The sequence below is a fragment of the Protopterus annectens genome, chromosome 5.part0 (genome assembly GCF_019279795.1).
Source record: "Protopterus annectens isolate FY-2018-M chromosome 5.part0, PAN1.0, whole genome shotgun sequence".
NCBI classification, from domain to species: domain Eukaryota; kingdom Metazoa; phylum Chordata; order Ceratodontiformes; family Protopteridae; genus Protopterus; species Protopterus annectens.
In genome coordinates, this window is record NC_056735.1 from 1,372,042,244 (window position 1) to 1,372,059,198 (window position 16,955).

Consider the following 16,955-nt stretch of genomic DNA (forward strand, 5'->3'; position numbering starts at 1 on the left):
GTCTGAAAACACCTTCAGAAGCCGATACCTGCTCAGCAGCTCTGGACCCATCTGAGGGAATAGTTTCCGTAGGCCCAATAGCTTGAGTTTTCAGAGGCCTAGTTGTCTCCACGTGGGAGTCTGAGGCGGCCTGTGGCTATGAGGTAGCAGGTGTCAGGGGCTGCGAAAGCGCCTCACTGAGCACCGGCGAACTGCCAACTGGCCTAGAAGAGGTTTCGTCATCCGTTTTGGACATCGGATGCCTGTCCTTTTCTTTGTCCTTGCGCTTTTTATGAACTCCAGTCGTCTGTTGTTCTGACGGCATTATATAGTTAAATCTTTGGCCAAAGTAATGTAAAGCAAAATTGAACCGACGCTTAATAGTGCGTTGGTTGAATCTAGCGCAAAACCGACAACTAGCAATGTCGTGGTCAGGGCCTAGGCAAGGAATACAGTAAGAATGAAAATCCTTATGAGGTATTTGCTTTCCACAAGAAATACAATTGTTAACTTTTACTGACATCGGTCTGGAGCAAACAAAAGTTTCCCCAACGGGGTACTTAGCGACTTCGGATCTTAAAATTCAATTTCGGAAATCTCAGGAGTCGGCCGACCGGCACTTGCAAAACTGCTTTTGCTTCGGGCACCGCGTGGCAAGAAAGACTGAAGAAAATGGCGTTGGCTGCATCTTTTATACCCCTAGCGCACTGCCGTCAGGGAAGAGGCGACAGCAACCGACGCCAGACCAGAACTTTGGAATTCAGACAGACTGCGGGTAGCCTGCCAGCAGGATAACCCAAGTGTAATTGACTGCAACAGTGAAACACGATGAGCATCCTTGACGTTGGGGAATGGGCGACATCAGCCGACGCCGGACCCAGACTTTGGAATCCGGCCGACTGAAGGGCTGCCTGAGGCAGGACAACCCATATGTAAGGACTGCAGATGCATCCTTGAAGGACATCTGCTTTTGCTTCGGGCACCGCGTGGCAAGAAAGACTGAAGAAAATGGCGTTGGCTGCATCTTTTATACCCCTGGCGCACTGACGTCAGGGAAGAGGCGACAGCAACCGACGCCGGACCAGAACTTTGGAATTCAGACAGACTGCGGGTAGCCTGCCAGCAGGATAACCCAAGTGTAATTGACTGCAACAGTGAAACACGATGAGCATCCTTGGTGTTTTCTCTGCGATCTGGTGACAGCGGGACAGAACCAGACAGGGACAGAGCCACAAAGCCAATTTCACTGAAAAGCTTTCTAATAAATACCGACATTCCCTGTCCTGATGTCACCAAAATTTCAGTGATCTTTACCTTGGTGATGTTGACACAAGGGCAAGCATGAGGTGTATCCACAGACTTCTAATGGATGCACTACGATGCAAGCACAGAGTCCAATCAATGAAGGCTTACAAACATATCCCTACAATATTCCCAATGATGACATTACTGGTTACAACAGAATTACGTGGGAAATTTCTTAATAAAATACTGCATTGTTTTTTACTGAGAAACCACTCATATAAAACAGGTGCAAAATAAAGGAAAATACATCCCATTGGGTGTGGGCATGTCTGTGTGAACATATTTTACACACACACACATATATATATATATATATATATATATACACACACACATACATATATACATATACATATACATATATATATATAAATATACATACACACATGCAAACACACACACACACACACACACACACACATGCAAACACACACACACACACACACACATGTATGTGTGTCTGTGTGTTTACATTACATATACAGGGGGAGGGATTTGAAATAAGGTCAAGCTGGCCCCAGAGCTAACAATGCTTGTATAAAGCTGTACTACTTAAATATATTTGAAAAAGTATCAACTTTCTCGCAGGAAATCTAAAATGCAATCCTTAATTATTTACTCAAATTACATTAAAAAGTACTACATCATAGAATTATGAATTTCTAACTTAAAATGAAGACCTATGATGGTGGCTCACAAAGCATTCAAACTGGATATGTGAGGAAATGACCACAATGTCCGACAGGGAAAGTGCCTAAAAAAGAAAAGTGGCATGTCTGCTATGACACAGTCTGTTCTTCAAAAGTCGAACTATATACAGTGACAAGTTTTCATCCGACTCCAACGAAAGGAGTTAAAAAAATAGCCTTTAACAAGCTTGATTGATTACTATAAAGTAGAACACCAAAACAACTGTGTGCAAATATTGAATGTTTTCTGTTAGGTCTTGTCTGCTGAACTGTTACATAAAACGGTACAAGTCAGGATTTCTCACTCATTGACATTTTTACTTTGCAATAACAGACACTTTTGAGTTTTCCTCTACAAGCACTGAATGCCACATTATTTATTTTTCCACAATGCCATCAAGTAACAAAGAAAGCAATCCTTCAAGGCTAGTTCCAAAGAGAATACTGGACAGGGTTTCATTTCCATTTATTCCTACTATGTGCTGTTACATTTCTTTAAGGAAAGGACAAGAGTCTGTTAGCCAGTGCAGACAGGATTTCGTAAATGTAAGGATCTCCTTACATTCCCAGAATGGAACCTCAAAATTGGTAGAAGCATGGATTTGATCTTCAAAGATGAGCTGCCAACTACACATGAGCAGCAAAGGAGATGACCTCTCACATCCAAATTCAGACATAATAATCTGCATTCAGGACTCAATAGCTACCTTCTCTGTCATTTGTAGAAACCTCAGAGATTTCTACAAATGAGGTGAAAAGGCAACCAACTCCAGGGTCTCATTTTCAAGAAGTGGTTCACTCTGTTCAAACTTATACATATCACAAGACAAATACATGGGCAATGACCTCTTACTACAGAAGAACAAGCAAGGTGAGGAGCAGATGTCAAAGTGAGCGCATGAACTATAAAGTGATGCCAGACCTACTGGCTTAAGTCCTGCTCTCAGAATCCCTTATCTTTAACTGTCCTCCTTACACAGTGAATCCTTCAAAACAGGTTCATTCTCCCTCTTTCTGGTCCAATTACTTTGCCACTTTCATTACTATTAGGCACTGGACACTAGTATTACCTTGTTTTCTTCACCCATGTCACTGCAACAAAGGTTTCAGTGTTAGTGTCAACAACAGTAAACTGAGGGGCCTAGACAAAATGGGCAGCATATATCATGGTCTTGATTCCTCAGCTGACAATAGCAGTTTAGAGTACACATACATTTTAAGCAGAGAGAGCAAAATCATTCAAAATGATAAATGTTAACTATATGAGTGAGTGGAAATAACAAAGAACCAGTGCAGTGTGCTTGTGCTGACACAAACACACTATCAGTACAGGGTACACAACGCATGTTCCAAAGGGGGTATGCCGCAGATTTTTATACCACCTCAGGGTGTAACACAGCACAGATGTACAAAATAACCCATGGAGCCCCCCCCCCCAGTGTAAGACTAGCACTAAGTCTGTAAGCAAACTGCAATTAATCTGAAAATAAAAGTGGATGGGGAACCAGTGGATGGAAAATAAGAAATTTACACCAGGCCTTGCACCCATGTCCCTTATTGAGAGAGGTAGCTTATAAATGCCAGGCCCTCAACGTCCTATTTGTATAGAGGACATCATTACTCTCTTGGGAAAACTTGGCAAGACTTAGAAAGGCCCCCTGGGTTGTTAGCCCATCAACAAATGGAAAAAAAATTGTTGGCTGGGGCTTGTGTTTAATGTTGGTTTTCACTTGCCTTACAATATTACATTTTGTTTCCACTCTTATGGCACGTGTATGTAGACAAAAATACGGCACGACATTAGTGCTATGTTTATGTGAAATGATATACTGAAAAACTAAAAAAAAGCATTCATTTCTAGCTGTGGTCAGAAGCTTTCATTATGTAACAAATAAAAGACACAACTAAATGCATACAATTTTAAAGGAAATGGGAAAACAAAGTTTGGTATTAAATGATTAAGCTCAGGTTCTACAATTATGGGATAACAGATGAGTAGAAATTAACTGACACATCAGCCAATGTTTTTTTTTTTTCCAGGTCAAACCTCTTACTACATTTGTGAAAAATGTAGGACTATGAAGACTGAAAATATAAAATGCATCAGTAATTACCCATAACTATCAAACACACCATTAACAGCAGATTTTCTAATAATGGCTGCTTTAATGATTTTTTGTTTTAAGATAAAAAGTGGAGACAAGACTGCTAACTTCTAGGTGCATAAGCTCACTCTTCTTGGAAACTGCAACTTGTTCTATGCATTCAAGGCACATTAACCAGCAGTTTTTACTTCAGTAACACTGAAATGGATAACAGCCAGGTCAAGATGTAGATGACAGATGAACAAAAAGTAAACAGAAATTACCATATGTGCCATGATTTTCATGGCAGCATGCACGCATACACTAATGAACACACCCACATGGTTACCTTTAAAGCTTTTAATCGCGCCTGTTCTTCATCTAAAGCTGCCTGTTTTTCCCTTTCATCAACTTTGGTGAGAGACATCCCTGTATTTGCAAAAGATGAAACTGCATTTGAAAGAGTGCTAGCCCTAAAAAAAATAAATAGCAAAAAATAAATAAATAAATAATTAAAAATGCACCTATTTTTAATCGAGCAATAAAATGACATAAGAAAGCAAGCTATTCTACTGTACCTATGGCTGCTTTCTTGTTAAAACAAAGTATTTTATGGCCCAAAAGCAACACTGTTTAACGTATACACCTGACAAATGTATGTTACTAAATAAGGCAGCAAAGATATGGCATTGATACTTTTCTATTGTTCTTTATCATAAATTACAAAGTATGGTCTACTTAATGTAAAGTAGTATTTGCCTTATTCACCAAATTTGCGTCTTTCTGCTTTTCCCGGTTAGGGGTCGCCACAGCGGAACTCCGGTCCGCTAATGATTGGCAGTAGATTTTTACGTGCTGGCTTGCCGGGCCTAACGCACAACCTTCAACGAAGGAAATATACAACAAAAAAAAAAAATGCTAAATTAACAAGTTCAAAAAGTTCTGAAAGCAGGTAAGAGAAACTTGGGACTATAACAATGGAAAGAACAAAAAGCTGTCCTGTGTTTCAGATCTCGGAAGCAGCACAGTGCCATCAATGAACACACTACAACACTGGATTTTACAGTGACCACTGCAGAAGCATCTAATCACAGGGCTTGGCTGCCACAGGCATTGATCTCAATATCATCCAGGATTTCGACACTTGGTCTTGTGGATGTGCTTCCAGATGCTATCGCCCCATTTCATCATGTCTGTCATAACAGATCCCCCTTCCACTTCAGTTTCTTCCTAGTCAGGCCTTGCTTTCAAGCAACACAACTTGTGGAGGACTAATATGACAAATCTGCCCTGATTTCAACAGTACCTTCTCAATGTAAACACTTACCATAAAAGTCTATGTTTAAGTAGGCTACTGCTGCAGTAATCCTGACAAGTGCAACTTCAACTGCAGAAAGCCCAGCTTCCAGAGCTGAGCAACCTTCTCCTTCTAGACATGTGGATGCCCTACGATCAGGGGCACTAGGATATTCCATGTGTAACACTGACATCTGTATTTTAGCATTTTCTTACCAAGAAATATAAAGGGCATTTACCTTGAAAGCTAAGGAAACAAGCCCCTGATATATTCCTTACGAAGATAATAATAAAAAAAATCTCAAGTTCTAATCTAGGTAAGCAGTAAGAGGAAAATGAGTTATTCCTTTAAGACCTGAAAAGGCCTAAAGTCCTGTAAATAAAGGCGAAGGGGCTGCATAAAAAATTCAAGTTGCTCAAACATAGAAGGGAGGGATAATCTGGACGGGGAATAGTACTGCACCAGTAAGCTACTCACACTCCTCGTTTAATGGTAAGTTACTACACAACAGTATTGTGTTTTGTTTAGATCACTGTTCCAGTACTCTGACTAGTGGGCAGATTCCCACAGCTCACAAGGATAGGCAGCTGGTCTGAAAGAGAGAACAAAGCTACAACATATCCCACAGGATGGCTGTAGCAAACCAAGTTCTTGCCCTGCAGAGGTGTCCAGTAAAACAGTATAGAAAAGGTATAGACAACTTCATGTACTGTTAAAAGATAGCCCAAGAAGTCACCCCATTGAGGAAGTGAAGTTGGATCTACAATTTTCCTCTATTTTCTTGTGCTACCAATTAGAAGACCATTTAGGCATTCCTCCTCCTCCTCCATTCTTGCTGTAAAAGAAATAAACAACTGATTGTAGCTTCTAATATCCTTGCCCCTGTGAAAGTAATATCTCAACTTCCTGTGCACACTCAGGGAATGTGGACTCCCGCATCCTTTTTTTTTTTTTTTGAGAAAGAAGACAGATAACTGAAATGCATGGTTTAGGGTAAGCTCTGTAAGTACATAAAGGAGGGATTTGTTCTCTGTCCTTGTAGAAGAATAAAAGTGGTTCTGTGCAAATCAGGGCTCAAAAAGTTTTGCCGTCATCATTCTTGACTAGATGATGGCTACTAAAGCTTGTTTTTATGCTACTCCCAAGTCAGAAATTTGAAGAGAACTATAGTTGCATGCTGAAAAGCTGGCTGGGTCTGATAATCTAAGACATACCTCCTTTTTCTGTATCATCTCAGATATAGTACCCCAATTAAAGATTTTAACAGGAAGCAAGCATGTCAATGGCAGGTCCAAGAAGAGACACACTGCAATGGCCAGAAGATGCACCTAAACAAAAGCACTGGCCAACCTTAAACTGAACAACTCATTTAAATATAACAGGATCAGAGACAACTATGCTGTGATGCAGTTCTGATCTCCTCAGAGACACCAGAGGGGAAAAATCTCTTCCATTTGGATAAACAGGAGTTCTTAGTTGTTAAACTTCCTAGCCTCATTAAGTATGGTAATCACGTCCTCAGTAAATGGGTGACCAACAGGCAACATAGTCAAATCAACCAAGTTGTGAACTTGGTCTGGGATAAGATGTCAACCTACAAGGGCAGCACATAATGTTTCCCTCATGGACATTTACATGAGGAAAGAGAACCAGTGGTGCTTGGGTTAAAATGGTGCTATTAAGAGCATCACTTGCCTCTCATCCCTTACTTTCTGACTCACCCTAGAAGCCCAGGGGGAAATGCATAAAGAGACTTCTCCAATTGAAGAATGCATCTACTGTAGAAGTATCTTTGCATTATGTTTTTGCAAAGAAGTTCTTTAGCAGTCTTGTTTTTCTGAGCTGCAAACAGGCCTTTCTCTATGATATTCTCATCTGTGTATCAACTGATGGAAAACACCTTTGTGTAACATCCACTCAAAATAGTCTGCCTTTGGTTTGCTATGGAAGTTACTTAAGATGGGATGAGGATTGCTTTTAGGGTCATCTGGCACTGTGGAGCCATCTTCCAGACAGTCAATGCCTTCGGGCAAAAGGGAATGACCAAGTTACTCTGCCATTTTTAGTATACATTTTATCGCTGCAATATCACCCTTGTGACCTGCATGATACCTTTCTTACATACTGATAGGAACGCCTTGAGCACCAAGACTCTCTCTTCCACATTTGTGTACTTCTTTTATTGAGCTGTATGACACAAGCCCTTGTACCTTAAATCTCCAAGACTACATTCCAAGATTAGCTCAACTGCATACGTTCTCACAGAAAGGGGGGGGTGGTTCTTAACCGAACAGTATTACAAATTCCATCTGGCCTAAATGGAACATCATTCCAGGTCTTGGAATATGCAAGACATGATAGGGATTCAGGATCTGGGAGTGCTGGCTCCAAACTTTTTCTCATGTACATCTTTGCAAAAGGTACAAATTAGTGGAAGCCATGTACTCAAATGCCCTGATGCATTCTCTGGCTGAAACCTTCTCCTCTATCAACCTGTGGAAGGAGCACCCCCAAGGAATATCGCTGTTTTGGAAGGGGTCATGGTTGACTTTTGAAAGCTGAAGGAAAATTAGTGACCTTGGAAGAAGGGCAGGACTTGTCCACCTCATCCTGTGATAAAGCCGGAAAGAAAGAAGTTGGGTTGGGAGAGTGGCCTAATGGTTAAGGTGTTTTCCTTACAAACACAAGGTGCAGGGTTTGAGTCTCGCAAGGGATAATTGGCTACGCTTACAATGGCTCGCAAGGGCAGTTAGCCTAGTACTAACCTATGAGGCAGTTTCCCAGACAGACAGATGTGAATGCCCTTTGTTTTGTAATAAACTTTTATGGGAGCCACACACTTTGTGAAAACCCTTGGTGCAGTCGCAAACCAAATATCAGAAAAGTATGTTGGTAGTGAGAGCTCCCAACAGCCCTTGTGAAAAGGAATGTGAAGACAGGCATCCTTGCGATCCAAAGTGACCATCAGCAAATGAGAAAACAGGACTAGTAGCAAGGCCCATAATGTTAATATTCTGGATTTGAGAATCCTGACTTAAGCAGCGAATTCTGAAAGGTCCAACATGGTTCTCATGGCCCTTCCCTATTTTCTGGAGAAAATAACTAGCCTTAAGTAGAATCCCTTGTTTAGTTTATAACCAGGAAGAGGCTCTATTAACTCCCACCCCCTCAAGTAGTGGGAGTTCATGGTGAATGGGAGAAAATATACATGTTCTTTTGGCACAGGAATAATCCAAGTCAGCTTTGGCATCTTTATGAAAAGAAGTTTGTAACCCTGAGTAATTATCTCAAACACCTGTTTGCTAGTTTTTTTCTTATATTGGCCCTTTTCCCATATTACTGGCCAACCTTTTTCTTACCTATAATAGGAGGGACCACACTTAGATATGTATTTTTTGTCATACCCTGGAAAAGGGAAGTGAAAGAGTGGTTTCACACACTGCATAACCTTAAATAGAAGGTATCTTAGTACACGTCTGATAGTTTACAGCACGAAAGGCTAATGCAATGGAGGTACACACTATTCCTCCCATATCTATCCATAGCTCAAACTTCCTTATCACTGGGGACAGCAATGGATGAAGGGAAAACTTTAGATGCAGACAAGCATCTGTGGAAACAGCAGCAGGGTTTAAGATTTAATTTTTATAGTTGTGTGAATCAAGGACATTGTAATATCATGCTTTCTGACTGCAGGTGGATCCAACACAGGGGTTAAAGAAGAAGTAAAGATCCTCCAAAGCTTAAAGACTGGAGGGACAGAAGAAGGGTTGGGAACAGCCATACACAAGATCATATCATCACTTTTGTAACCAAGACATTTGTCTGCAGCTCCCAATTAAAATGTTGCATTATTTTATGAAGAGTTTCCCCAAAGTACAGTGCTTCCCGAGGGCAGCCAGAAACCAGAACACACAGTACCTTCAGATTCATATTTATATCCCAAAGGGGAATGAATCTGAGAGGAATAATCCAAATTGACAGATTCTGGTTCAGTTCAACAGTCAGCAAAAACAAGATTTAAAAAAAAAAGAGAGAGAGAGAGAAAAGGACAAACTGGCATTTCTGTGTGTGTGTGTGTGTGGGGGGGGGGGGGTGCAAAGACTTCCAAATCCCTCTGCTCATTTTACTCAAGTTCAAAGCTATTCCACCTTCAAGAAAGAGGAAAAACTTAAGGTTTCAATTCTGGCAGCCTGGTTTATGACAGATGTGCCACTTGGATATCTGACTGTCTACTACATATTACGTGTATTGAATGAGCTGCTTTCTGCAGTCCTATCAAGCTCACAACAAATTTTATTCAAGTGTTAAAACCTAATCACTTCACACACCTCAAAAACAATGAGACTCCATCAGTAACACTTAAATGAATAATGTGCTGTAACAACTGCAGAAAAACTACGAATAAATATCCTCTAAATTCAAAAACAACCTATGTGCTCACGATAATGATGAATCTCTGTTATATGTTTTCATCATTCCTCAATAGATGGATCCAAGGTTGAATCTGAGACCCATCTTCGGCCACTTCTATAGACTTTAGTTCCATACCCCAAGCTCCTCCCCTTACTCCTATTCGAGTCTATATCACATAGTCGAACTGTCATAAGTTCAACTATGTAAATGACGAACCCGGAAGTTTGAAATGCAATAACTTTGAACACTCAGAACAGAGATTTTTTTTCTCAGGAAAAAAAAAAATAAAAGTTATGTCTTACCATAACGTTCCATCTGTATTGTTGAACCTCGTTCAGTCATTATCTGTGGGTAATGGTTCCGACCTCGGAACCAAGCCGGCCATCTTCCAAGCTCGCGTCACCTACAAACTATCAAGCTAAAACTCTTATCCAGAATTCCCCTCTCCCTGTTACCTCAGATTGAGTTTGCAAGTCAAAAGAAGGTAGAGGCCACCTCTTGTCAAATGACCTAATAGAACCGGATGGTGAGAGCCACTAGAAGCCACAGGTGGGAGAAGGAGGGTGGGTCGTAATGACTGAACGAGGATCAACAATACAGATGGAACGTTATGGTAAGACATAACTTCTTTATCTGATATTGTTAATCCTTGTTCATTCCTTACGTGTGGGACAGAGTCCCCAGCTACCCTTGCTCCTGGGATGCTCTCATGGAAGGACATTCCTAAGCACCACAGAACCAAAAGATGCTCTTCCCCTGGAGGCCAAATCCAATTTGTAATGATTGATGAAGGTATGAGGAGTAGACCAAGTTGCAGCTGCACAAATGTCATGTGGAGAGGCTCTGGCATGGAAGACAGCAGAAGTTGCCACCGACCTTGTAGAATGAACATTTATAGTAGTAGGTAATGGAATATTACGTTGTCTATAAATGAAGGTCACGCAGTCTTTCAACCATTTAGCCAATGTGACTTTAGCAACAGCACATCCTAACCTAGGTCCAGAATAGGCCAAAAATAACTGGTCTGATTTACAAGAGGCCTTAATCCTGTTCAAGTAGAAGCGAATTTGCCTGTGAATATCTGGGGTATGTAGGCAATACTCTCCTTTGTTTGACAGTAGTTGATCGGGGACGCAAAGAGGTCGCAGCAAAGAAGACCCCAGCGGTTGAAAATTTCCGCCGCTATCAAGGGATTCGGGGACCACTCGTGAGGTTGTAGTATGCACCTGCGGAGTCTCTCTGCTATCATGTTGGAACTCCTAGGAATGTGCGTTTCTAGAAGAAAACGTTTGGTAGCCATCGCCCAATGCCATATTCTCATGGCCTCTCGACAAAGTGGGTAAGATCTGGTTCCGCCCTGTTTGTTGATGTACCAGACAACCGCCATGTTGTCTGATTGTATCACAATAGTCCCAGACGGCAGCAGGGGATGGAATGCTTGCAACACCAGAAGCACCGCCCTCAGCTGTAGAACATTTATATGCAGATTGGGCTCCGTTTCGGACCAAGTACCTTGGACTGTCTGTCCCTGACATAGCCCTCCCCACCCCATCAGGGAGGCATCCATGGCTACTGTAGCCTTGGGCTGTTGGGGGGAGAAGGGGTGAGACCATTGTGACGGGTTGTGGGCCATCCACCAATTTAAATCCTGTTTGCACCTGTGAGTTACCCGAATCTTGGCTGAAAGAGGGTACTGAAAGTGATACCATTGGGTGAGCAGTAGCCATTGTAGAAGCCTCATGTGAAACCTGGCCATGGGGACAATGGTGATGGAGGCTGCCATGGAACCCAACACTTGTAGAACAGAATGAGCTATGGATTTCTCCCTTGAAAGGATTGGGATCAGTTGTTGCTTTATCCTTAGAATTCTGTGCTCTGGAATGGATGCTCTGCAATTCTTTGTATTCAAGATGATCCCTATGAATTCTGTGGACTGAGAAGGGCTGAGATTGGAATTTTGCCAGTTTATGGTTATGCCTAGCCTTTCTGCATAAAGAAGAGTGTGCGCCAGGGACTTCTTTCAATAGATGTCTGGTGGGGGCAGAGATGAGCCAGTCTAGGTATGGAAACACCTGGAATCCTTGTAGTCGCAAGTGAGCTGTGACAACTGCCATGCACTTTGTGAACACTCTGGGGGCTGTAGAGAGTCCTAAGGACAGTACTCTGAAATGGCTCCCGTACAGAAGCGAAGGAATCTTCTTGATGGTCTGTCCACTTTTCTGTGGTAGTACGCATCTTGAAGATAGTACAGTTGTGTACCTACCATAAATGTAGATATTCGAGTGTATTCACTGTTGCAGTCATTACACTTGGGTTATCCTGCTGGCAGGCTACCCGCAGTCGGCCTGAATTCCAAAGTCCTGGTCCGGCATCGGTTGCTGTCGCCTCTTCCCCGACGTCAGTGCGCCAGGGGTATAAAAGATGCAGAAGACACCATTTTCTTCAGTTTTTCTTGCCCCAGATGTTAGGTGCCCCTTAAAGGGTAGGCTAAAAATTTGCAAATAAAAAAGCATGCACTAACAAACATTACCTTCCTCTACAAGCAAATACACCACATAGGTTGTATAGAATAGAGAAGTACAGACAAGTCCCAGCAATGAAAGGGGGATGGTGGGAGGGTAACCTGGACTGCAACAGTGAATACACTCGAACATCTACATTTATGGTAGGTACACAACTGTACTATGTTCATCGTGTTTCACTGTTGCAGTCATTACACTTGGGTTGAATTGAAAAGCAGAGGTTGGGTGGCTGGGTCTAAATAGGATTAGGAGTGGCTATGAGGCCCTGCAGAACTACAGTGGCAAAGCCTGCTTTGGATTTAGAGTAAAGAGGTAAGTGATAGTGCTTGGTAAAAGTGTGCACTGAACTCCAAGCTGCAGCCTCTAAAATGTCCTTGCTTGGTACTCCTCTGAGAAAAGCTGCTGATGTGGCTGCTGCCCTGGTAGAATGTGGCCTAATATTCTTAGGCACTGATTTGCCATGCTGTGTATAGCAGAAACGAATGCAGTGTCCTATCCATTTTGAAATAGTGTGCTTTGAAATAGCCTTTACTTGTGATCCTGCAGCGTATGCCACAAAAAGTTGCTCAGTTTTTCTGAAAGCTTTTGTTTTGTCCATGTAGAAGCGTAGCTGCCTGTGTATGTCCAAAGAGTGCAGAAGTCCCTCTCCTTTATTCTGGGGATTTGAATAACAGGTTGGTAAATGAATGGTTTGGTTAAGATGCACACTGGATACTACCTTTGGCATAAATGTTGGGTTTGTCCTTAGAGAAACTCTGTCCGGATGAAAAATGATAAAAGGTTCCACTGCCATTAATGCCTGTAACTCTGAGACTCTTCTTGCTGAAATTATTGCTAGGAGCAGAGCAGTTTTCCATGATAAGAATTTTATCTCAGCTGTATTGGCTGGCTCAAAAGGAGGCAGTGTGAGCTTTTCCAAGACAAAGTTGAGGTCCCATGTTGGTATAGGTGCTCTCCTTGGGGGACTTATGTTTTTTGCCACTCTGAGGTACTGTCTTAGTAGTGGATGAGAGAAAATAAAGTGTTCCGTATTGTAATGAGCGGAAATGGCAGAGTCATGGATTTTAATTAATGAGAAGGATAGGCTTTTGTCCAGCATCTCAGTTAGGTATTGCAAAATCTGAGGAATATTGGGGACAAGCGGTTCAAGTCCTTGTGTCTGGTTCCAAGAACATAATCTCTTCCATTTTACTGCATAATATTTCCTGGTGCTGGGCCTCCTGGCTTCCAAAATGACATCCATAACTGCTTTAGAGAGAGGTGAGTTCTGAGTGGCTATATTATTCGCCAAGCAGCCAGATTTAAGGTTCTGAGTTGGCTGTGCAGGATCTGATTGTTTTGTTGTGTCAGCAGATGAGGAATTTGAGGTAAAGTCCAGGCTGGCCCTTGAGATAAGCTCTTTAGGATTGGGGTACCAGTGCTGGCGTGGCCAGTCTGGGGCAATCAGAATCATTTTTGGCTTCTCTTGTCTGACGTTTAGGGGTATCTTGGGGAGTAGAGGCAGTGGAGGATAGGCATAAACTGTTAGGCTTTTCCAGCTGAATGATAGAGCATCCACGTTCCATGCTTGTGAGTAATAAGTTCTTGTGCAGAATCTCTGTAGTTGGCAGTTGTGAGGGGAGTCAAATAGATCTATGTCTGGGCATCCCCATTTCTTTGTTATCATGCTGAAGACTTGTGGATCCAGTCTCCACTCATGAGGGTCCAGGAAGTTTCTGCTTAGTTTGTCTGCCAGAGTATTTTTCTTTCCTGGCAGGAATTGTGCCTGCAGATGTACTTGATAGGCCAGTGCTGTGTTCCACAAAGTCATGGCTTGCCTGCAGAGGGGGTAGGAATGTGTGCCCCCTTGCTTGTTTATGTACCACATGACTGTAGTATTGTCCGTCTTTAGTAGTAGTTGTCCTGGATGTAGTAGATCCTTGAAGGCTGTCAGGGCATTCTGTACAGCTAGCATCTCTTTCTGATTGATATGAAGATGCATTTGGTCTGTGGGCCACTTGCCCTGTATACGTTTTCCCACCATGTGTGCATCTGTTGTTAGTGTCTGCCTGGTTGTGGGTAGAGTGAAAGGCTGTCCCTTGTTGTGGTGACAGGCCAGTGCCCACCATCGAAACTCTTGCTGCAGGCAGGGAATGAGAATAATTATTGTTTCCAGGCTGTGGCAATGTTGAGTCCAAACACTTTTTAGATACCATTGTAGCTTCCTCATATGCAGTCTTGCATATAGAATTAGCAGGATGCAGGATGCCATGAAGCCCAAAGCCTGCAGAATTTTTCTTGCAGGTAGCTGGGTCTTTGTTGCCATTTGAAAGTAATGAGTCAGTTGCCTTTGTTTGTCTGGCGTGAGATAAGCCATCTGGGCAGTTGTATTTAAGCTTGCACCCAGGAATATTATCTCTTGAGAGGGCACTAGTTTTGATTTATTTTCGTTTACTGTGTACCCTAGGTAAATTAGTAATCTTTTTACAAATGCCAGATGCTTTAGTAGAATGTCCTTGCTGTCTGCTTGAATAAGGCAGTCGTCCAAGTAGGGATATATTTGAATTCCTTTTTGTCTGCAAAATGCAATTACTGGTGCCAGGCACTTTGTGAAGACCCTGGGCGCAGTAGATAAAGCTAAAGGGCAGTGCAGAGAATTGATAATGTATTGAGCCAGCTATGAATCTGAGGTATCTTCTGCAAGACTGTCTGATTGGGACATGCATGTATGCCTCTGAGGTCCAAAGTAACTAGCCAAGCATTCTTGCACAGCATGGGTAGAAGTTGCTGCAGTGTCAACATTTTGAATTTTGGAACGTCCAGGAAAGTATTTAGACTAGACAGGTCCAATATTGGTCTCCAAGCTTTGTCCTTTCTGGGTACCAAGAAAAGTCTTGAGTAAAATCCTCGTCCCTGCTCTTGCTGCTGTACTTTTTGAGTAGCCCTCATGTCCATGAGAGCAGAAATTTGTCTTTGTGCCTCTGCCCACTAATTGTGTGGCAGGTCTGGCATACCTTTTGGCCTTGGAAGGGTGTGAAAGTGGAACCTGTAACCCTGGGAAACCATAGTCAGTAACAACGAAATATACACCAGGATCTTTATTAAATAAAGCTTTCGGGTCTACACCCTTCATCAGTATAGCTTAACATATAAAAAGCACCATTTAAATAGGAGAACATAAAGTCACATGCTTCAACCCAACCCACCTAACAATAAAAATTTAAAGCTACAATGAATCAATAAATATATGCAAAGTAGCACATAAAAAAATCACATCTATAAAGCATATATATTTTTATAAACAATTTTATACTGTTTCATATGAAATCACATACACCATACTTAAAAATGAATAATTAATAGTTAAAACTTAAACTTATAAAACTTCTCTCTGTCTTTTAGCCAGAACGGGCTTTAGACTAACTGAATTATTTAGGCCTGGGGCTACATCAGCTTGAAGTCTAATAATCCATTCTAGTTCTTTCAATTCCAATAATTATTAATGTCACCCTTCCTCAGACCTACCTCTACCTTACAAAGGACCCTAAATCTAAAAGTATGTCCCACACCTTCATCCAATATATGTTTACTTAAGGCATTGGTGGGCAACTTCCTCCTGATTTCAGACCTGTGTTCCACCATTCTCCCCCTCAATTTTCTTATAGTTTTACCTACATAGAATGAGGTGCAACACACACAAGTAGCCAAATATACTTTGTCTTTTGTCTTTGTGCCTCTGCCCACTAATTGTGTGGCAGGTCTGGCATACCTTTTGGCCTTGGAAGGGTGTGAAAGTGGAACCTGTAACCCTGGGAAACCATATTCAGTACCCATTTGTCCTGGGTGATCATGTGCCAATTTTGTGAGAAAAGTGCTAGTTTTCCCCCTAAGGGTGCTGCCAAAAGGTAAGTGCTTTGCATTGGTAGAGGAAAGTCATTGGGACTGTTTCCTATAAGGTTGTGATTTGTCTTCTCAGCCTTTGGGGGCTGAAAAGTACAGTTTTGTACCTACCATAAATGTAGATGTCCGATAGGAATGCATCTGCAGTCCTTACAAATGGGTTGTCCTGTCGTCAGGCAGCCCTTCGGTCGGCCGGATTCCAAAGTCTGGGTCTGGTCTCAGCTGATGTCGCACTTCACCCGACGTCATAGCTGCAGTTTTTCGGGTATAAAGGCATCAGCCGACGCCATTTTCCTCAGTGTTTCTTGCCCCAGATGCCAGGTGCCCTCTTGGAAGGCTAAATTTGGATAAATGCCAATGTTTCCAAATAGTAGAGAGCAAACACAAAAAATAAGCATGTATATACATATATACAAACAAATACACCATAATAGATCCCCCCCAGCTAGCTATAAGATGGGCAAATACCCTAGGAGTACCACAGAGGGGAAGGCGGGTGGGTAATCCTGACTGCAGATGCATTCCTATCGGACATCTACATTTATGGTAGGTACAAAAAGTACAGTTTTGTACCTACCATAAATGTAGATGTCCGAACTGGATAGCATCTGCAGTCATAACAAGTGGGTTGTCCTGTCGTCAGGCAGCCCTGCAGTCGGCCGGATTCCAAAGTCCGGGTCCGGCTTCGGCTGATGTCGCACTCCACCCGACGTCATCTCTGCTGGTCTTCGGGTATAAAAGCATCAGCCGACGCCATTTTCCTCAGTGTTTCTTGCCCCAGATG

The 16,955-nt window shown here is 42.2% G+C and overlaps 1 protein-coding gene across 1 annotated transcript in view; it reads right to left on the reverse strand.

The window, feature by feature from the left end:
* Positions 1–16,955, reverse strand: part of PICALM (phosphatidylinositol binding clathrin assembly protein) — a 1,485,257-nt gene that overhangs the window by 1,430,882 nt on the left and 37,420 nt on the right. Inside the window, exon 3 of the mRNA XM_044072003.1 lies at positions 4,407–4,530. Coding sequence (XP_043927938.1) covers positions 4,407–4,530 — 124 coding nt within the window. The remainder of the gene's footprint in view (positions 1–4,406; positions 4,531–16,955) is intronic.